This window comes from Balaenoptera borealis, assembly GCF_965194805.1.
Source record: "Balaenoptera borealis genome assembly, chromosome: 3".
In the NCBI taxonomy this organism is placed as follows: Eukaryota; Metazoa; Chordata; class Mammalia; order Artiodactyla; family Balaenopteridae; genus Balaenoptera; species Balaenoptera borealis.
Window position 1 is genome coordinate 173,532,673 of NC_138866.1, and position 21,873 is coordinate 173,554,545.

The following is a 21,873-nucleotide window of genomic DNA, read 5'->3' on the forward strand; positions in this document are numbered from 1 at the left end:
GGCTAGAGGAGTGCAAAGCGGGGATGGTAAAGAAAACTAAAGTCTGGGGATCTTCCAGTGTTTGTGAACTTCAAATATTTTGCTCCTTTTGTCTTTCATAAGAGTGCATAGCACCTAGAAAAATCTCTTCAGTTGACATCACAATTTTAACTGGATTTTGAGTTGAAAGCTTCCCAAGTGCAAGAAATGGGGTGAAAGTGTCTGAATGTCATGATTAAATTAACCATGTCAATTAGTGAGTATTAAGATAATGAGTCATTCTGAATACATTTGCATTTGCATGTGGGAAGCTTTATTCTATTTCCGAACTCTCTATGGAAATTGGGCATTCATTAAAATGAAGTAAAATTTCAGTAAGGCAACTTTGGGTTTTCTTTTTAAAATAGAACATTATCTGATGCGACGCGTACGCCCTGGCTAATCAGACACCCCACTGTTGCCAACAGTTAGCGTCTTACATAAAGGTACACTTGCAGGCTTTATTTTCTGGACCTTGGCATTTCAAATTAGAGTTTACAGGGTCTGAAAAATGGGAATGACGAAACATCATCAATGCCTCCAGCTCTAATTTTCTTTTCTCTTTGCTTTTAGTCCCCAAATACAGCATTGCGTAGAATAAGAACACATTTGATCTCCTAGCAGAGCATACTGTTTATGGTGAACACTTCAGCAAATGTTTGTCCATGACCTTATGCATGTATGGCAGCCTTTTAAAAATTAATGCTCTGCAACTGTGTTGCATGCACTTGAGGAGATAAATGCAGGAACCTGGATCTTGGTGCTAGCTAGCTACATATTTCTGTAGAGCAAATGCAGTAGGGGAAATCATTTGGGGGAAACCATTTGAAGGAATCTCAGTAAACTAAAGTTTTCTGGGTGACATGATTTTTCTTCTTCTTTGTGATGTGTATCTTAGAGTGATGAAATTTTACTCCTGAAAGGACTAACTACCAACCAGTCAACCTCTGGTCTTACAGAAGAGGAAACTATGACTTAGTGAGATTGTACGTTGCCCAATTTTGGTACAAGCTGGCCGACAGACTCCTGGTTAAATGACTTTACCCCTGTCAGCTCTGGAATCCTGCAGACTTGGTCCCAGTTCCTTCTCTAGCTAGAATTTTCGGGCAAGTTGCTTCCATGATTTGTCTCCTCAGTGTAGCCAGTATTATGCAGTGGCAGTGAGGGTGAAATGAGATGACCACACAATCAATCACAGTGCAGCAGGCACTGAATTTGTGAGTTCCTTTCTCTCTCCCCACACCCCTTCACTAGGAAGACAGTCTTCCTAGAGAACCGGTCTGCACATGTTACGGATGAACCAGAGGAGGGATCTGCCTGAAACCTCTTACCCCAGCATCCCTTGGTGATAGAAAGCCCTTTTTGAAGAAGTAAAGACTAGAAAGGATCAGTGGGGTTCAGGTGGCCTGGTTACACAGACTGCCCCTTCCTGCATGACCCCAAAGGACTTCCTGTTTGGGTGGTAGGTTTGGGATCACCTGATGATTTAGGGGAAACATCTAGAAGGTTGTGATGGAAACAGAGGGAGGTGGTCATGGGTGTCCATGAAGCACTGAAATCCAGCTTTCCAGGCCCTTGAGTCCTGCCCAGGTGGCTCAGAGAGCGTTTCCACCATTCTCTGCTTCCTGAATCTTCCCAGTTAGGGGCAGCTCTCCACTCAGAAGCTTAGGGCAGGGGCTCCAAACACCATGCTGTAGACGACGCATGACCAAGAAAAGGCTTCTCCTGAGCCAAAATGAGAACAGTAACTCCCAACAGAAAGACTTTTTTCTTAAGCCAAATCTGAATTGTGTGAGTATCCTGCCTCCCATTTTGTTGGTATTAAAATATCTTTCCTTTCTCGTGGCAACATGGTACCATACAGAAGGAAAATTTCAAGAGAGAGGGCATTTTTGGATGCCCCTTACTTTGTAAAATAAAATCTTAGTAACCCTGTATTGTGCCCTCCCCCCTAATTTTTTTAAATTAATTAATTAATTAATTTATGGCTGTGTTGGGTCTTCGTTTCTATGCGAGGGCTTTCTCTAGTTGTGGCGAGCGGGGGCCACCCTTCATTGCGGTGCGCGGGCCTCTCACCATCGCGGCCTCTCTTGTTGCGGAGCACAGGCTCCAGACGCGCAGGCTCAGTAATTGTGGCTCACGGGCCCGGTCGCTCCGCGGCATGTGGGATCCTCCCAGACCAGGGCTCAAACCCGTGTCCCCCGCACCGGCAGGCAGACTCTCAACCACTGCGCCACCAGGGAAGCCCCCCCATAATTTTTAAAAGAATGTTTAATTTGTGAAATACAAATAATGAGAACAAATGCTCCAGAGAGTTTAACTTTCTCCACAGTTATTACCAATGTTATAAACCTGTGAGCCTCATAGCTGCCCAGGCAGGGGAGCTGTTAGAATTGGTCTTTGTCTGTGATGGTTTGCTTGGAAGACACAGAGTCAACCTCAAACTGGTTCAAGTATAAGAATTGAATTAGTTGGAAGGAATAATTCGGAAAGGCCTCACCGTGTACTGGACTCAGGAGCTGGGATACCTAGGGGCCCAGATAGCTGTTCTATCTTTTAGGGTCTCCCATTGGAGTCATGGGGGTCTCTTGTCTCCCTTTTTCTATACAGATTTGCTTCATCCTTTCTCTGTACTCTTCTCTCTCTGTTTCGCATTCCCTGTGCGTGTCAGCCACAGCTTCAAATGACCTCACATTTTAAGCTCTCAGTGGATACAGACTAAAGAGCTTCTTTGTCCCAGGGCTCCATTTCCAGGAAGAGCATGTGATTGGTCCAGCCAGGTCAGGTGGCTACTGCTTGGTCCAGTCAGCTGCAACTGGGCTGGGAGTGGGTGACCATACACTGCATCACTCAAACCAGGATACCTTTGAGAGTGGAAGGGAGTTACTGCTAATACTTACACTGGGACAATAGGTGCAAAGCAGAACGGTCCAGGGATGCTACAATGTGTATTTACCCTGGATGTGGGACATTGGACATCAGGAACTTATCCATATGGGCAGGGAGGAATTCCGCAGAGAGGGGGGCATTGTTGGAGGGCCAGAACCCTTTCAAAGATGGCTAAGTGTCAAGTCAAATAACAAAAGGGGAACTTTGTCATGTATTCACTGTTACTGGAGAGGGGGTTGCCTGTACAAAAAGACAACTTGGTACTCAGCTGCTTCTGGATGGTGCATCTGTTAGCTCATTTGAGAGAGCAGAGAGGGACCTCAGAGTGGCCATAGGGGGGGCAACTCCTTTAGAGGCCACCAGCTGTCCCACTCCCTCCTCCCGTGTGCCCCCGAGTGCACACAGACCTGAGAACCTCAGTGGGTGACTTCGCTCAGACCAGCCCTAGCACCTCCTCACCTCTGCTCTCCGCCCTCTCCCGACCCATCCTGTAATGTCAGCGTTTATCCCCCAAACCCCGTCCTGCCCTGTGCTGTCACAGTGACACGCCTCTTAGCGCTTCCTGTCCGACTGTTACACGTATATTATCCTTGGCCCCAAAAGATACCTTAAATGCGTTATGAGCTCAAGAACCACATACAGCACATAGAGCACCTCCCGAGCCTCGCACCGTGCTGAGTACCAAGTCCCTGTTTCAAATGCTTTTTGACTTTTTTTTTTAATACGTCAAATCATAGGGTATCTGACACCAGTGTCAGCAATTTTCATTGTCTTTCCTCTGCCCTAAATGATGTCTCAGCCTCGAGCTGGCATCTGAGGGGAGAGCACGGTGTGAGAAGATTGCTAATATGCAGTGATAGTTTGCAATGAGAACGTGAATGACATAACAACGAGAGCAGGAGTTTATATTTGGAACTGAATAGCTGTGTTTAGGAAGCTTAAAAAAAAAAAAGAAGATTGAGCCCTTATATCTTTATTTTTATACATACTCCAGCCACGATGACCCTGAACAAGAAATAGAAATTTGATTTTGATTTTCTTCAAGGATTATTGCCTTTTGCAATGGAAAATGACAACTCATCAAATGCATTGCGTCTTCCGTGGGCTGCAAAGATGACCAAACACCAGAGGTTGTCATTGTAGCCATGTTGCTTCAAGTAATATTATTTCTTGGCTATTTTGCTAAACTGAATGTATTTTCTTTCTTTCTTTCTTTCTTTCTTTCTTTCTTTCTTTCTTTCTTTTTTTTTTTTAAGTCAGGGATGAGGACATTTGAGCTTGATATTCTGCTGAGCGTAGTAACCAGCTATCTACTTCACTGAAGACCATATGAATTTACATAACTCTTGGTGAGCTGGGCAGTGATTTAGGGTTGGGTTTTTTTTTTAAGTCTGGTAATACTCTTAAAGAGTGCCAAAGCCAGATCCCAATCTTTGTAACACAAGCAGACTTTATGAAAAATAAACCTCTTCGGGGCCTTGCACAGAAACATTAACCCAAAGCAAAGAGACAAGTTAACTGTTCATGGGTGTCCTTTCTGGCCATGATAATGGGCATGTCATCTGAGCTGAGAGTTTCCTGTGGAACACCGAGACTGGCCGCCTCCATGAAGGGGGTGCAGGGGACTATGTGCTGACCTTACTCCTGTTTTCTTCTGTACAAATGTCCTAAGAGGTGTAGCAGGTGTGGGTGTCTAGATAATACAGAAGTGCTCCTGCCAAGAGGGGTCTCCTGGTACTTTTAGCAAGAAAAGGGAAAGGAACTGATCATCACATCCTCAAAGGGCTCCCCTAGAACATCAGGCACACCTGGGGCATCCCTGAAAGAGTTCTGTAGCTGAAGCCTTGAGGCAGGACCGGCTATATATAATTCTTAGTGTACTTTGTTCCAAAAAATTATTAAGGGTTTCAAGACAGCCACAGCAGAGCATGAAACCAAGCCCAGAACACTTTTAAATGCTGGGTCGGTTGTACACCCACAAAGCTGGTCCTACCTTGACAGTTAAGTGTTTTTGTGTTTTTAACTTCAAAATGCATCCTTAGGAAGACTTAGAGGACATTAAGGAATGCAAACCACCCCCCTCCTCCCAAAAAAAAACTGGCTCCTGGGGACTGCCTGTGTCCCACCACCAGCCCATCAGCACCTTGGGCATCTTAGTAAGAGAAAACTCACCTGCTGATTAATTCAGATCAGTTTGCCCTCCAGAAGGTGCCTGGAATCGTAATGAAAGCAGGGGCGGGCTTTGGGCGGAGGAAAGCTGAGATCATGCATTCATTCAGCCTAAGCCCCCCAGTTTCACTGACTCCCTTTCTTTGACCTTCTACACGTATAATCTCCAGCCTCCACACAATAGCCCAGATGATCTTATGAAAAACGTATCTGATCCTGGCCACCTCCCCCTTCTCCCTGCCTCAAAATACCTCAGTGGCATTCTGGTATCTTAGAGTCACATTGAAAATTCTCCCCTTGACGCCAAGGCTCCATGAGATCTGGGCTCTGCTGGTCTCCAGTCCCACCACGTCTCCAGTGCTTGCCACTTCTTTCTGCCTCGGGGACTTTGCACATGCTGTCCCTTCCACCTGGAATGCCTTTTTCTTTTCACCCCACCCGCTGGCTTGCCCCCTCCTCCCAACTTCCCTCATCCTTGAGGTCACAGTTTACTTGCTTTTCCAACTTTCCACCCACATACACCCCCTCCCCAGCCTGGGTTACACACTGTCAATGTCTTCAGTGTCTGTCCCCTGACTCGACTGTAAGCACCATGAGGGCAGGATCATGTCTCTTTTGTCTGTCGTTCTGTTCCCAGTACCTAGCATGTGCTAGCATGTACCTAGCAGGTGCCTGGAACATAGTAGGCACTCAGTAGGTGTCTGTTGAAAGGATAAATGGACGTACCACACAGTTCGTGGTTTAAACTTAATTATACATTATCTTGTGTTATTTGTTGTCCTTCATTCATTTCACCAATTAGTTTTGAAACTCATTCACATCAGGCAACGTGACATCTGTCTGTCTCTGAATCGCCCACAGTGCTCAGTATATGTTCAAGGAATGTTATTGACCAACATAGATTATGAGTGTTTTACACATTCAGTCCCTTGCCATTACAGTATAGATAACCAAGCGAGAAATTCAATTTTGTATTGTGTGTGTGTAAGTTATTATAGATACTGTCTGTTGATTGGCGAGGTAAGTAATAACCAAAACTAGACATAATCCAAGTTATGGGATTTCTGCCTCAAAAGAAAAAAATCAACTGTGATAGAAATATCTCCCTCACAATCATATTTTACTGATTTTGGAAACAGTCTTAATAGAAGAGTTTAAAGAACTGGGTGTGTTCAGTTTAGTCGGGTGCGAGTGCATCATCCGTGTTAGGTGATACAAACGTGCACAATCCCATCTGCTGTGATCATAACAACCACTAGAATTTGTCTGGCCAAAGGAATTGATTTGCCATCGTTCTTTCCTGTAATGTGGCTTGTCCTCAATGCCTTGCTTGAAATGGCATTTGCACAGTAGATGTCCAGTGATAAAAATCTTAAAATGGAATACTCAGGGACTTTTTTCTCTCACTAACTTTCACAACTGATACTTTGACCCACTGTGTCTTTATTTTTGTATCTAGTCCTTCCAATGGACTTTTTCTCATTGCCATGTTGTTTTTCCAGATTAGTAGACCTTGATGGCATTAAAAATATCTTCAGCATAATTAATAATAGGCTATTTTCTACTTTCTTTCAAATGCCTTTTGCAGACAAGAAGCCCCAAACTGTCTCACAGTCCTCAACCTCCCAACGTGGGTGACCCAGTGGAGCATTTATCAGAGGCGTCTGCAGATTCTTTGGAAGCCATGTCTGAGGGAGAAACTCCAAGTCCTTTCTCCAGAGGCAGCCGGACTCGAGCGAGCCTTCCGGTGGTGAGGTCGACCAACCAGACGAAAGAAAGGTCTCTGGGTAAGCTTCAAAAGGCAGTTTCTAATTTTTATTACTGCATGTGTGTATGTTTATACTTCTGAACACATACCCCTGCATCTGGATGTTAATTTGATCTTGATTTGTAAACACACAAACTACTCAGAGACTCTGTTGATATAACATCAAGCCTTGAGGAGTTACCTGCTGAAGAAGCAGCAAGTCCAACCGGTCTTTGGGGCTGGGCACATTCAGAACTGGCTGGGGTTAGTCACTCAAACAAGAGACTAGCAGTGCCTGTCGATATTCCTGGTATAAGGAACAGCAAGGGCCGGATTACAGAATGAGCCTCATTTCTTAGGGAACCTCCTCCACAGTTTCCCAATTGTGGACGGATGGGGTGTGAGCCCCATTCCACTGTCTGGCCGTCCAGGAGAGGACATGAATGGCTCCAGGAGGAAGAGGTACAAGGTGGCCAACACCCCCATGACCGGTAAGGAAAGCCAGAAACACAGGGCTGTTTTCTCTGCCACCACATGAAACGGTGGAGGGGTTTGGCAAGAGTTTGGCATAGCCTTGTCTTTCAATAAGCTTTTAGGAAAAACAGGATTCTATCCTTCTGCCTTCACTTATCGTTTGCTTTTTCATATTGGATATTCACTTTGTATCTTGCTGTGCTTTTTTTCTTCCTGCTAGCCCCTTAACAAAAGGTACAGGCCATAAAGATTTAGACCTTTTTGCAAATTGTGCTGGTGTTTCATATGCTTAACCTGCCATCTCAAGGTTCTGAGTCGGTACCTGTGTTTTTCAGCTGTTTGTGGGCAGGAAAAAGAGGGGACAGAAACAAGGTCAACCCACAGAAGGCTTCAGGGTCTGGCCTCTGCAGAAGAGAGCTGAATTCTGCCTCTTAAAACTGAGCAGATGCCTTGCTTGAAGAAGACAAGAGAGGGACGTGGGGAGGTATCCTGATTTTGTTTCCTCGGTTGCAGATGATAGCCAGAGCAGATTGGGTTCAGACATTGTCCTAGCTCTTCTGAACAAAAACAAAAAAAGCAAACAAAAAAAAACCCTGTTATTAATTTTTAACGTTCAACTTTGTATACTTCATCTTAGTTTAATAATCCAGGGTCGTCATTTTACAAATGAAAGATGAAAGCCCCAGAAAATCTGGTTTCTGTTTTTTGAGGTTGCAGAGTTAATTAAATGGCAGAAGTGGGAAGTCCCTCCAGTTCCTATTAACTCCATTTACCAGTGAAGGCACGGGACTTGCAGGGGTGTGGTGCACTCAGGGAGCATACAGGGCTGGGGCAGTGTCAAGATGACACAGGCTGGGGCTTTCCATCTGGAAGACAGAGCTTAGTGTTCTCTTAACCCCACTCATGCTTGAGGCAGGAGCACAGGAGCCTGCCAAGGAGTGGGATTTCTCCTCTGTGCTTTGCAGGAAATGAATGAGGTTCAGGTCTCTGTAAAGAGAGCCTGTGCTTTGCAAAGTAGAAGGAAAGATAAGAACAAATGCCTGTGCGCTCCCCCATACCTGGGGAGCAGCCAGCCTGTGGAATAACGGACCCTCCGTCTTGCAGGCAGGAATTTGCCCCACAGCCAAGTGCACTTGGCAGTGCAGGTAGATACTGGCTGCCTTTAGGAAGCAAGTCTCTGGGTGCAGGGGCTGCAGGAGCCGATGGCAGCCTTGCCCTAGGGATTGCTGAGGGCGGCTGCTGTTTTCTCCCGGGGTGGCTGCACTTGGCGAAATGCTGCTTTGCGCTGAGCGCACCTTGCTGTGAAGTTCTGGCGAGTCCCAGCACATTCGGAGTGCACAGGAGGTACTTATTCTTCCAGCTCCAGGAGAACGTTTTTGGCCAGTGCTTGCCACAACTCGTGGATAGAAACCAAGGAACACAGGGAGAGGAGAGGAATGAGAAGTTTGCCCCAGCGAGGGGAGCGCCGGGGCCAGAAAATGAGGCTGGCCCTGGGCCGGCGGCTTGGTGCTGCCCCTGACCGCCTCTCTGTGGCCGATTTGTGAATGTCCTCGCGGCAGCACCTGGCCTTCACAGCGTAATTCAGTTGAGCCGGGATGGGAAATAAACAGGAAAGTGTGAGTCAGGGAGAGTCTAAACACAATCTCCCTGCCAGGGGCCTTGCTAGCCTTGTGTTCGGGAAAATCCCCGTGCGCCTGGCTGTGTTTAACACACAGACGTGGGGTCCTGGGAACAGCAGGCTCCCCAGAGAGCCCCGGAGTGGGGGCAGCGGGGTCCCCCAGCATCTCGGTGGCAAAGCGCAGCTGGGACCCCAGGCCGCAGAGGCTGCAGATGGAGACTGAGCTGGGACCTCCTGCACATCCACTCTTGGTGCCACCTGGAAGGCCAGCGTTGCCGCTGGGATCTGTACAATGTCATTTTATCTTTTTAAAAAATTCTATTATTTTTTTTTATACAGCTAGTTCTTATTAGTTATCTATTTTATACATATTAGTGTATATATATCAATCCCAATATCCCAGTTCATCCCACCACCATCACTCCCCAGCCCCCCGCCCCGCCACTTTCCCCTCTTAGTGTTTGTTCTCTACATCTGTGTCTCTATTTCTGCCTTGAAAACCAGTTCATCTGTACCATTTTTCTAGATTCCACACATATGCGTTAATATACGATATTTGTTTGTCTCTTTCTGACTCAGTTCACTCTGTATGACAGTCTCTAGGTCCATCCACGTCTCTACAAATGACCCGATTTCGTTCCTTTTTATGGCTGAGTAATATTCCATTGTATGTATGTACCATGTCTTCTTTATCCATTCGTCTGTCAGTGGGCATTTAGGTTGCTTCCATGACCTGGCTATTGTAAATAGAGCTGCAGTGAACATTGGGGTACATGTGTCCTTTTGAATTATGGTTTTCTCAGGGTATATGCCCAGTAGTGGGATTGCTGGGTCATATGGTAGTTCTATTTTTAGTTTTTTAAGGAACCTCCATACTGTTCTCCATAGTGGCTGTATCACTTTACATTCCCACCAACAGTGCAAGAGGGTTCCCTTTTCTCCACACCCTCTCCAGCATTTGCTTGTAGAATTTCTGATGATGCCCATCCTAACTGGTGTGAGGTGATACCTCATTGTAGTTTTGATTTGCATTTCTCTAATATTAGTGATGTTGAGCAGCTTTTCATGTGCCTCTTGGCCATCTGTATGTCTTCTTTGGAGACATGTCTATTTAGGTCTTCTGCCCAATTTTTGACTGGTTTGTTTGTTTTTTTAATATTGAGCTGCATGAGCTGTTTAAATATTTTGGAGATTAATCCTTTGTCTGTTGATTCATTTGCAAATATTTTCTCCCATTCTGAGGGTTGTCTTTTCGTCTTGTTTATGGTTTGCTTTGCTGTGCAAAAGCTTTTAAGTTTCATTAGGTCCCATTTGTTTATTTTTGGGTTTATTTCCATTACTCTAGGAGGTGGGTCAAAAAAGATCTTGCTGTGATATATGTCAAAGAGTGTTCTTCCTATGTTTTCCTTTAAGGGTTTTATAATGTCCGGTCTTACATTGAGGTCCTTAATCCATTTTGAGTTTATTTTTGTATATGGTATTAGGGAGTGTTCTAATTTCATTCTTTTACATGTAGCTGTCCAGTTTTCCCAGCACCACTTATTGAAGAGACTGTCTTTTCACCATTGTATATCCTTGCCTCCTTTGTCACAGATTAGTTGACCATAGGTGCATGGGTTTATCTCTGGGCTTTCTATCTTTTTCCATTGATCTATGTTTCTGTTTTTGTGCCAGTACCATATTGTCTTGATTACTGTAGCTTTGTGGTATAGTCTGAAGTCAGGGAGTCTGATTCCTCCAGCTCTGTTTTTTTCCCTCAAGATTGCTTTGGCTATTCAGGGTCTTTTGTGTCTCCATACAGATTTTAAGATTTTTTGTTCTAGTTCTGTAAAAAATACAATTGGTAATTTGATAGGGATTGCACTGAATCTGTAGATTGCTTTGGGTAGTAGAGTCATTTTCACAATATTGATTCTTCCAATCCAAGAACATGGTATATCTCTCCATCTGTTTGTGTCATCTTTGATTTCTTTCATCAGTGTCTTATAATTTTCTGAGTACAGGTCTTTTACCTCCTTAGGTAGGTTTATTACTAAGTATTTTATTCTTTTTGTTTCAATGGTGAGTGGGATTGTTTCCTTAATTTCTCTTTCTGATCTTTCATTGTTAGTGTATAGGAATGCAAGAGATTTCTGTGCATTAATTTTGTATCCTGCAACTTTACCAAATTCATTGATTAGCTCTAGTAGTTTTCTGGTGGCATCTTTAGGATTATCTATGTACAGTATCATGTCATCTGCAAACAGTGACAGTTTTACATCTTCTTTTCCAATTTGTATTCCTTTTATTTCTCTTTCTTCTCTGATTGCCATGGCTAGACTCCCAAAACTACGTTGAATAATAGTGGCGAGAGTGGACATCCTTGTGTTGTTCGTCATCTTAGAGGAAATACTTTTGGTTTTTCACCATTGAGAATGATATTTGCTGTGGGTTTGTCATATATGGCCTTTATTATATTGAGGTAGGTTCCCTCTATGCCCGCTTTCTGGAGAGTTTTTATCATAAGTGGGTGTTGAATTTTGTCAAAAGCTTTTTCTGCTTCTATTGAGATGATCATATGGTTTTTATTCTTCAGTTTGTTAGTATGGTATATCACATTGATTGATTTGCATATATTAAAGAATCCTTGCATCCCTGGGATAAATCCCACTTGATCATGGTGTATGATCCTTTTAGGGTGTTGTTGGATTCTGTTTGCTAGTATTTTGTTGAGGATTTTTGCATCTATATTCGTCAGTGATATTGGTCTGTAATTTTCTCTTTTTGTAGTATCTTTGCCTGGTTTTGGTATCAGGGTGATGGTGGCCTTGTAGAATGAGTTTGGGAGTGTTCCTTCCTCTGCAATTTTTTGGAAGAGTTTGAGAAGGATGGGTGTTAGCTCTTCTCTAAATGTTTGATAGAATTCACCTGTGAAACTATCTGGTCCTGGACTTTTGTTTGTTGGAAGATTTTTAATCACAGTATCAATTTCATTACTTGTGATTGGTCTGTTCATATTTTCTCTTCCTCCTGGTTCAGTCTTGGAAGGTTATACCTTTCTAAGAATTTGTCCATTTCTTCCAAGTTGTCCATTTTATTGGCACAGAGTTACTTGTAGTAGTCTCTTAGGATGCTTTGTATTTCTGTGGTGTCCATTGTAACTTGTCCTTTTTCATTTCTAATTTTATTGATTTGAGTCCTCTCTTTTTCTTGATGAGTTTGGCTAAAGGTTTATCAATTTTGTTTATCTTCTCAAAGAACCAGCTTTTAGTTTTATTGATCTTTGCTATTATTTTCTTTGTTTCTATTTCGCTTATTCCTGCTCTGATCTTTATGATTTCTTTTCTTCTACTAACTGGATTTTTGGTTTGTTTGTTTGTTATTCTTTCTCTGGTTCCTTTAGGTGTAAGGTTAGATCGTTTATTTGAGATTTTTCTTGTTTCTTGAGGTAGGATTGTATTGCTATAAAGTCCCCCACTATTATTGTGTTACTGTCGATTTCCTCTTTTATAACTGTTAGCATTTGCCTTATGTATTGAGGTGCTCCTATGTTGGGTGCATATATATTTATAATTGTTTTATCTTCTTCTTGGATTGATCCCTTGATCATTATGTGGTGTCCTTCCTTGTCTCTTGTAACATTCTTTATTTTAAAGTCTTTTTATCTGATATGAGTATAGCTACTCCAGCTTTCTTTTGATTTCCATTTGCATGGAATATCTTTTTCCATCCCCTCACTTTCAGTCTGTATGTGTCCCTAGGTCTGAAATGGGTCTCTTGTAGACAGCATATATATGGGTCTTATTTTTGTATCCATTCAGCGAGCCTGTGTCTTTTGGTTGGAGCATTTAATCCATTTACATTTAAGGTAGTTATCAATATGTATGTTCCTATGACCATTTTCTTAATTGTTTTGGGTTTGTTATTGTAAGTCCTTTCCTTCTCTTGTGTTTCCTGCATAGAGAAGTTCCTTTAGCATTTGTTGTAGAGCTGGTTTGGTGGTGCTAAATTCTCTTAGCTTTTGCTTATCTGTAAGCTTTTGATTTCTCCATTGAATCTGAATGAGATCCTTGCTGGGTAGAGTCATCTTGGTTGTAGGTTCTTCCCTTTCATCACTTTAAATATATCATGCCACTCCCTTCTGGCTTGTAGAATTTCTTCTGAGAAATCAGCTGTTAACCTTATGGGAGTTCCCTTGTATGTCATTTGTCATTTTTCCCTTGTTGCTTTTAATAATTTTTCTTTGCCTTTAATTTTTGTCAGTTTGCGTACTGTGTGTCTTGGCGTGTTTCTCCTTGGGTTTATCCTGCCTGGGACTCTCTGCACTTCCTGGACTTGGGTGGCTATTTCCTTTCCCATGTTAGGGAAGTTTCAGACTGTAATCTCTTCAAACATTTTCTCAGGTCCCTTCTCGCCCTCTTCTCCTTCCGGGACCCCTATAATGCAAATCTTGGTGTGTTTAATGTTGTCCCAGAGGTCTCCTAGGCTGTCTTCATTTCTTTTCATTCTTCTTTCTTTATTCTGTTCTGCGGCAATGAATTCCACCATTCTGTCTTCCAGGTCACTTATCCATTCTTCTCCCTCAGTTATTCTGCTATTGATTCCTTCTAGTGTATTTTTCATTTCAGTTATTGTATTGTTCATCTCTGTTTGTTTGTTCTTCAATTCTTCTAGGTCTTTGTTAAACATTTCTTGTGTCTTCTCGATCTTTGCCTCCATCCTTTTGCCAAGGTCCTGGATCATCGTCACTATCATTATTCTGAATTCTTTTTCTGGAAGGTTGCCTATCTCCACTTCATTTAGTTGTTTTTCTGGGGTTTTATCTTGTTCCTTCATCTGGTACATAGTCCTCTGCCTTTTCATTTTGTCTATCTTTCTGTGAATGTGGTTTTCATTCCACAGGCTGCAGAATTTTAGTTCTTCTTGCTTCTGCTGTCTGCCCTCTCTTCTTTTATCTTAATCCACAGAATTTTAGGATCTCCCCCCCAAGTCCTGTTGGTTTTGTGTTTATTTAAAATGGTCCTAGTTGGTTCATCATGGGTTATTGCATTAATTTTGATTTTTAAAAATGTCTCATTAAAATATTATTTTATTTTGATTATTGAGTTTGGTGGGGAGGAGCCTTAAATTTTGCACCCAAGGAGAGTGCCTCACTCTCCTCACCCCAGTAGCTGCCTGTGTGTCACCCCAGGGACTTCACATCTCATGGGGTGACCTCCAGCCACAGAGCCCAGAAGGGGCAGAGTTGGGAAAGCCCAGCTCCCAGGCTTCACTTATGCACATACGCATTGTGTCACTGGAGCCGTCCCCCAGCTCTGGGAGCCACATCTGGACCAATCCACCAACCACTCCTGCTCCCTGGAGGGGATGCAACCTTGCTGTCACTCTAGGCAGCCTGTGCCTGGAGGTAAACCTGCCAGCTTAATCATTTTTCCACTTGGATAATCCCTCCTTTCTACTACTTTGGCATAGTAGAAAGGGAGAAGCAGGGGGAGGCTGGGCTTGGTGCATTGCACAGAGGCTGTTAGAAGCCGTACAAGAGAGAGAAGGTTTAGCCCTAAGCTGCTGTTTAAGACAGAGAAGTTAGACATTGCTGGTGTCTGTATATATTCTTTCTCCGATGCTGTCCTGCATGCAAGGTGTGAGCTTCTCATTCTGGCACTTCAGGCAGGACCAAATGACAGCAAAACCCAGAAATCTTTCTGATGCTGAGGGCCAGCTAGTCACTCTTGGAGATTTACAAAGCAGAAAGGTAAAGAAAGAATTTGATCAGTGGCTCTGATTTAGAACGTGACCGGGTTCCAAAAACCTATCACCTCTAAATCTTCACTTGTACAGAGTGGTGGGGTCCCCAAGCCCTCCACCCATCCAGAGACCAAATGAAATTCTTCTCAGTGGAATTTATGCCATTTCTGCTTCCCTCTCTCTTCAGTGAAAAGAGAGACCATTAGGAGAAAGGAAGTTTACAAAAGAAAGTAAAAACAGTTTTGCAGTAGATTTGGGTTTTAGAAATAATTTCCGTGAAAAATTGTCCCGCTGATATTAGGTCTGGGTCTTAATGATGGAGTCGTTTCCTTTTAATCATTGCTGTCTTATAAATGTCTGTCTGGAATGCAACCACGGGCAGGGGCTGCTGTCTGGCTTCTTTGTGGTCGGCCTCGGGGGAAAGGATAGCCACAAGATGTTCCCACCCTTCTGTGTACCCTCAGGAATTTGAAAATAAAACTCATGTGAAAACAAGAACAGCAACTTCCTTCTCCCTGCAGCCAGATGCCTTGGTTGACCGTATCCTGAATGGTTAGCCTTGGAAAAGACACCTCCCTTACCAGCCCATCAGCCAGAGGTGCTGCCATTTCTGTAACAAATTACCTGTTAAACACTCAGACTCAACAAGCAAGAATGATTTTAAAAGGCTCGGGAGTATTTTAAACTAATTGAAGGAGAACTTGCCCAACGCGTGTCACTTCTTCGTGGCTGTTCTTTTATTTAAAGGTGGTAACAGTGATGGTGACCATTTGCTGGTGGGGGTATTTAAGGAACAGAAGGTTCTCTGTTGTCAGAATCGCCCCTCCTGTGCAGAAGAGTGGGTAGGAGGTTAGAGAAAAAGATGGCGGAAACGTCCATCTGTAAAGCGGAAAACCAGGAAGGTTTATGGGCAAAGACTGTGAGCCTCGTATTAGATTGCGCATGAAGAGCTATCCCTAGGCTAGTTTTAAAAAGATTTGAATTTCAGACAAATGGAAAGGCGTGTATTGCTCTATAGAGTAAGTGAAGCACTTATGGAATTTGCTTACCTAAGTGCCAGTAGTGATTGACATGTAATATTATAAAAACTAAAATTTACGGAAGAGAGTTTGATTGCAGGTCAGTAGCTTTGGGGCACGTTCCTGACCTTTTTAAGGTGCAATCAAAGAAAAGGTCAGAGGATCGTCTCTAGCTTGGGAACTCAGTGGGCAGGGTGGGAGGACTTGGTGACCGGCTGGCGTGGTCCACTCCAATCTCCTTCTGGCGTGCCTCCCTTTACTTTGGAGGCTGGAAGGCAGACCCATTCTGGAATAGAAGATGCGCTGGGTTCTGGAAGTAGGGACCAAGGCGTTCGTGGAGGCTTTGGGTTTTCTTTAGTATCATTTGCTGAGAGGTCTCTAGGCAGGTCACTCGCTTGATAGGGTTGAAAGTCAGGGTGCCAGACATCCATTCTTCTCCTTCCGAGGGCGCAGGTGTGGTCTGGCTTTTCAGCAGGACCAGCAGTTTCCTGACTTCCAAAGTGGAGTCACAGTGGTCCAGGGCTGTGACTCTGGACCGGAAGCTTCCTCCTCATCAAACGGGTTCTGCAACGTCCCAGTTCTCCAGTGAACTTTCAGTTCAGTGATTCCACAAGCCATTTAATAAATCTGTTTGGGTTTTTTGTTTGTTTGTTTGTTTTGCTTAAAGCTGGAGTTGGTTCAGTTGTCTGCAGCTGAACCCTGACAGATACACGGGGTCTGATTTGCTCTTTTTGTAGAAGTTGTAGTGCCTGCCTCTTCTTCACGTTCTAGAAAATATGGCAAGTAGCGGTAGATACAGACTGATGACTTTTAGAGACTTGGCAGTGAACTGGAGAATGAACTGGAGGTGTGGTTTCCCAATTGTGTTCCTCAGAGCTCTGGAGTTTTGTGGAGTTTTCTCTACTATAAATGTTGTACTTTCATATAAGATTTCATTTGACAAATGAGCTATGCTGAACTGCTAACACCCACACAGTAAAAAACATTAAGTAGACCAAGGGGCGTTGGAGAATAAGGAAAGAGAGAAGTTATGAAGAAATTTCCTTTCAATAACGGGAGTCCTCGAGTACTTCTATTTGGCTATATCGGGTGAGTCAAAAAGATTGTCTCTTAGGTTTTTTGCACTTGATATCATGAATGTCCTGAAAGGTAATTTTTTTAAAAAGTGAATCAATCTTTAAGCTAAGGGAGAAAAAATGGATTTGGGACTGGGAATTAACCACTGAAAGGAATATTTCAAGAAATCCTCTGGTATAGCAAAACATGTTTTTGTGATACAAGTAATCACCCCCCAATTTTCCTTTATAAGCTTGGATTTTCATATATGAGGTTTTCTGAAAGAAGGGAGTACTTATCCAAGTTTACCCACTTGGCTCTTAAATTCACCCATAAGAAAGAATGTTCTTGCAAAAGATTGTGTAGACTCATGATTTGTTTGTACTTACTTTAAAAAATAAAGTTAGTCAGATGTCTTTCAAAATCCCTTGCTATTAACATTCCTGGGTTGAAACTTTAGGACAGATTTCTCAGACTTTGAGGAAATGATTTAGTTAACGCGGTACCTACAGAGTTCCGTGCCCTTTACCGACATCTCGAGGATTGCTTTGCAGACAGGGTGCAGGTAGGGAAAGCATCAATGAAGGTGAATAGAAGGTTTGGTGGAATCTAAGGGTCGGAGCCCTCCCCAAGCCACCATTAATTTACCGTCTGTTGGCTGAGTACCAATGAAAAGACTTGCGGAAGACTTGAGGTGTACTGTTTCTGTTCCCTCCTTTACAGCCGGGGTGTTGCTAAACCTGGACCACGGTCACCTTTTTGTAAACTTAACAGCAAACATTTCTAAACTGCAGGTGGAGCTATAGGGCTAAATAGCTGGAAAGGTGACTTCAGTTTCCTAAGCTATTTCAGAAAATCAATCTGCCTATAAGCCAGTGTGAAATATTTCTCTCTCTCTGTCACAGCCATGAAACCCCATTCAAACCCAGAGATCTAGATAATGTTTATGCTTTTTTTTCTGATGTTAAAATACCCTTATTCAAAAAAGAACTCTTCATCAGGTTTCATAAGACAACAGAAGAAAGCAAGGCAAGTTTTATCTGTATAAGGTATAAATTACTTCTCTACATCCAAAATAGATTTGATTTGGCTTAAAACAGTAATAGTATATAAGAACCATTAAAACAAGAATTAATACAAGTAGCAGTTGGGCATAATATGTGTGCCAGGAAAATTAGGATAAGAATAATTGCTGTAATTACAACTGAGACAAAAAAAGAAGATAAAAGGAGAAACGTAATGAGCTCCATGAATTTCATGATTTAAGAAGAGGTTTATAGCAGCCCATTTAGAACATTATAATCCAAGAACCCCTGTATCTTAATGTTGTTGACATCATATTATGTAATAGACAGTTATATTTAACAGTTGTTTTACGGAAAGTTTCTTTGTCTAAAACTTCAAAATCCAAGGACGTAGTACGAAACCATCCTATTAGAGGTTATGTCTTTTGGACTCTGTAGGTTTCTAGTGATCTAATCTGATACAGGGAATGAGTTCATACTGTCTTGATAATTCACCTGGCCCCCCCAGGTGGTTGGCCCTTGGCTATTAATCATCTCATCAGGGTGGGTAACTTCAGATAGAGAGGAAAATTTGAGAAGCATGTCATGGCTGAAGGCTTGAAAGGAAAAAGAGAGTTGAAGAAGAAATCTCTCCCCGAATTCCAAATTCCTAATAATACCAACTGTTACTCTATACTCTCTCCAGGGATGAGCTTGACAGTATCTGGATTGAGATGATGTACACTGATATACTCTGCTACAGTTTGGTTGGAACAAGAGATGAGACATTGAACTACTTTTGGGGAAAAAAATTTCATTTACCGGTTGCTGTTGTTTTCCTTTGGCTCAAAAACTCTACCTAAAATCTGTTGACTATGCCTTGCTATTTTTTCTGGTAAGTGCAAAATTCATTGCACCCTTAAGAGTTTCTTTCCAAGTTAGTTTGTTTTGTCAAAGCTGACTTTAAAACATAATCCTTTACATGCATCTAATTCTATAAGAGTTCGCACACATTTTTTGCACCTGCTTTTAAAGACGATTCTATGAACTGCTAAAAATAATATTAAGATGCAAGCCAGCTTTATGTCATATACCCAAGTAAAATTCCATCCTTGGTGCCCTCATCCTAAACGTGGCCTCCAGAGAGCCGCCTGCTGACATCTGGAAACTGAGATTTGTGGCAGCTTCTTCTATTTCAGGCAGAGTGTAAGAACAGAGGGAAATTCACATCTGCGTTGTTAGAGGGTAGATGTATATCTTCTTAGGCAAAGGAATTGGTGATTTTCCATCGAATTTCTCAAGTAAGCTCTGTGACAGGGGATTGCAGCTAAGTGGCTTCGGGTCTGGAGATGAGGTCCTGTCTGCACCTCACCTAGCTGCATGAGGTCCAGTCTCCATTCCAGAAGCTGCTTTTGAGCACGACAGTAGGTGAGTGCCACGGCGCCACCACGATGGTCTTTAGTTTCTTATCAGTTTGAGCCACTCTCTGAGGGACTGTTATTGGCCAAACTGTATCTTCCCCTATTCCCCCACCTCCAAGTTCGTATGTTGAAGTCCTAACCCCTAGTACCTCAGAATGTGACTGTCTTAGGAGAAAGGCCTTTAAAAAGGTAATTAAGTTAGAATGAGGTCACAAGGGTGGGCCCTCATCCGATAGGGCTGGTGTCCTTATAAGAAGAGAAGGTTAGGACACAGACAGGTGCAGAGGGAAGGCCATGTGAGGACACGGGGGGAAGACTGCCATCTATGAGCCAAGGAGAGAAGCCTCCGAAGAAACCAATCCTGCTGACACCTTGGTCTCAGACTTCTAGCCTTCAGAACAGTGAGAGAATAGATTTCCGTTGTGAAACCCCCCAGTCTGTGGAATTTTGTTATGGCGGCCCCCGCACACTAACACAGAGACTCAGGACACTCTTTTCCTCCTACTTCCTTTCTCATATGAGGAGACAGTCAGGTTTATGGCAGTTGTCACAAACTTAAAGTATTTCTTTCTTCAAGACAGTAAAATTAGATTCGTCAAGTTTTCTGTTTATTTTGAGTTGAGTTTTATTCTATCCTCTTCCACCTTTGCTCAGTGCATCAACTTGGTTTCTTAGCATTGCAAGGGAAAATTTTAAACTCTTGGGACAGATTCATCTTCCATGACTACTTTTCTGTCTGACATCTCCCCAGCCCCATCCTCAGATTTAGCAAATGAAAGTTGCTTCACATCTAAGTGACTTAACTGGATTCCATCAAGGAAAGCTCCGAATGTCATCATGCCGAGTTTGAGGTCTCAGAAGTTTGGTGATGTCATTAAAAATGATATTCCCACCAACTTTCCACTTTCAGAATTTTTCTAAGGTGTTAATTGGCTTTCAGGCGTCTCTGGCTAAATGTCTCCCAGTAATATTAAAGCTAAACATGATAAAAATAAATCCTTCATTTTTTTTCCTCCCCAAGTTTTGCCTATTTCTCAATTTTTTTTCTCCATTCATGTATTTATGCATTTATTAAGAATCTGTTCAGTTCCTGGCACTGTTAAAGGTGTCATGGTGAGTTATTTAAAAAATATATGAAATCTGGTTCTTGTATTCAAGGAATTTTCAGTAAACTAAAGACACATGGTAACCATGTAAGGTCTTTAAAATATACGTAAATCAAAGAGTACACAGATGAAGCTGTGCATACACCCAGCCATACTGGCCTCCTGGCTGTGCCACATCAGGGATAGACCCATGCTGCTCTCTCTGTCTGGACTCAGCCCCCATTCACAGGCCCCCATGTCTGCATGGCCCCTCCTCACTTCATTCAGAGCTGAGCTCAAATGGCCTCATCCGAGAGCCCTCCCCTGCGTAAGATGGCACCCACCCTGCCAATCCTTTTTGCATCCTTTCTCATGACACATCATTTGGGACAGTGGTTCTCAAATTTTAGCCGAGATATTATTAAAACACAGGCGTCTGGCTCTGCTTATTGCATTTATGGTTCAGTGGATCTGGGGTGAGACCCAAGAAGTTGCAGCTCTAGCTAGTTCCTAGGTGATGCTGGCGCTTCTGGTCAGGGGATCACTGATTCAGGGTAATATTGTGCCCTAGGAAAGATTTTAACGTGTCATTACAATGTAGCACCACATGAGGGCGCTTTAATCGGTTCACAGTAGGGCATGGAAAGTAGTCCTCATACTTTGGCAGGAAAATATGGAGGCCTTAAATGTCTGGCCTGGTTCACGTCCTTGAACTAGAGTATTTAATTCCAGCTCACGTGACTGGCAGGACCCTCGCAAGAAGTATGGGGTGCACATCCTCCTGCAGCAAGCTGTAGAGCCAGCCTGCTAAGCTAGGGCTGTCTTGCCGTCTGCTCTGCGCATTTCCTATTTTTGATCCCTATTTGATCGGTGAACTACCTTTATCTTCCACCTCATCACCCAGCTTGACACACTTGGAAATGTCGGTAGAGCCAACAATGGAAAGGTAGCTGGACTTTTCACAGGACTTCATGCCTCTCTCTACCATGTTCCAGTTTCCTCAGTTCAGGTGTTCCCCCCACCAGCGTCCTGCCCTTGTCTGCCCCAGGGGAACCCTGGCCCCAGTCATGGTCAGTTAGCACCCAGGTATTGGTACTGCTTGTTGTACTGACAAGGCAGAGGCAGATGGACGAGGCCAGTGCTGAAGACTTTCCTGGAGGAGAGAGTTCCCTTGGTTTTGCATGATTCTAGAGCAACGTTCTTTCATATGCTTTCATTTGCCTTCATAAAAAGAGTCAAGTAATATAGGAACCTTTTTAAGAGTAAAAGAGTTCAATTTAACATATTAATTGAGTACATTTTAATTTTTATTTATTTATTTATTTTTGGATGTGTTGGGTCTTCGTTTCTGTGCGAGGGCTTTCTCTAGTTGCGGCGAGCGGGGGCCACTCTTCATCGCGGTGCGCAGGCCTCTCACTATCGCGGCCTCTCTTGTTGCGGAGCACAGGCTCCAGACGCGCAGGCTCAGTAGTTGTGGCTCACGGGCCTAGTCGCTCCGCGGCATGTGGGATCTTCCCAGACCAGGGCTCGAACCCGTGTTCCCTGCATTGGCAGGCAGATTCTCAACCACTGCGCCACCAGGGAAGCCCTTGAGTACATTTTAAATACCTGCAATACACATGGTGCTGTATTAGGTAGGAAGAAAGAAA

At 43.3% G+C, this 21,873-nt stretch overlaps 2 protein-coding genes across 36 annotated transcripts in view; one reads left to right on the top strand and one right to left on the bottom strand.

Moving 5' to 3' along the window:
• KIAA1217 overlaps window positions 1–21,873 on the top strand; it is a 498,998-nt gene that overhangs the window by 319,889 nt on the left and 157,236 nt on the right. For 30 of the 31 annotated variants that reach the window (XM_082385188.1, XM_082385204.1, XM_082385197.1 and 27 more), the window contains one exon: window positions 6,665–6,863. In XM_082385188.1, the coding sequence (XP_082241314.1) occupies window positions 6,665–6,863 (199 nt within the window). Of the gene's footprint in view, window positions 1–6,664; window positions 6,864–6,919; window positions 7,315–21,873 lie in introns of those variants that run through there. The other variant, XM_082385194.1, reaches the window with a different exon arrangement.
• Window positions 7,326–21,873, bottom strand: part of LOC309625644 (uncharacterized protein) — a 41,767-nt gene continuing 27,219 nt past the window's right edge. For all 5 annotated transcript variants that reach the window (XM_082385682.1, XM_082385683.1, XM_082385684.1 and 2 more), the window contains one exon: window positions 7,326–21,832. In XM_082385682.1, coding sequence (XP_082241808.1) covers window positions 8,107–9,081 — 975 coding nt within the window. In that variant the 5' untranslated portion in view covers window positions 9,082–21,832 and the 3' untranslated portion in view covers window positions 7,326–8,106. The remainder of the gene's footprint in view (window positions 21,833–21,873) is intronic.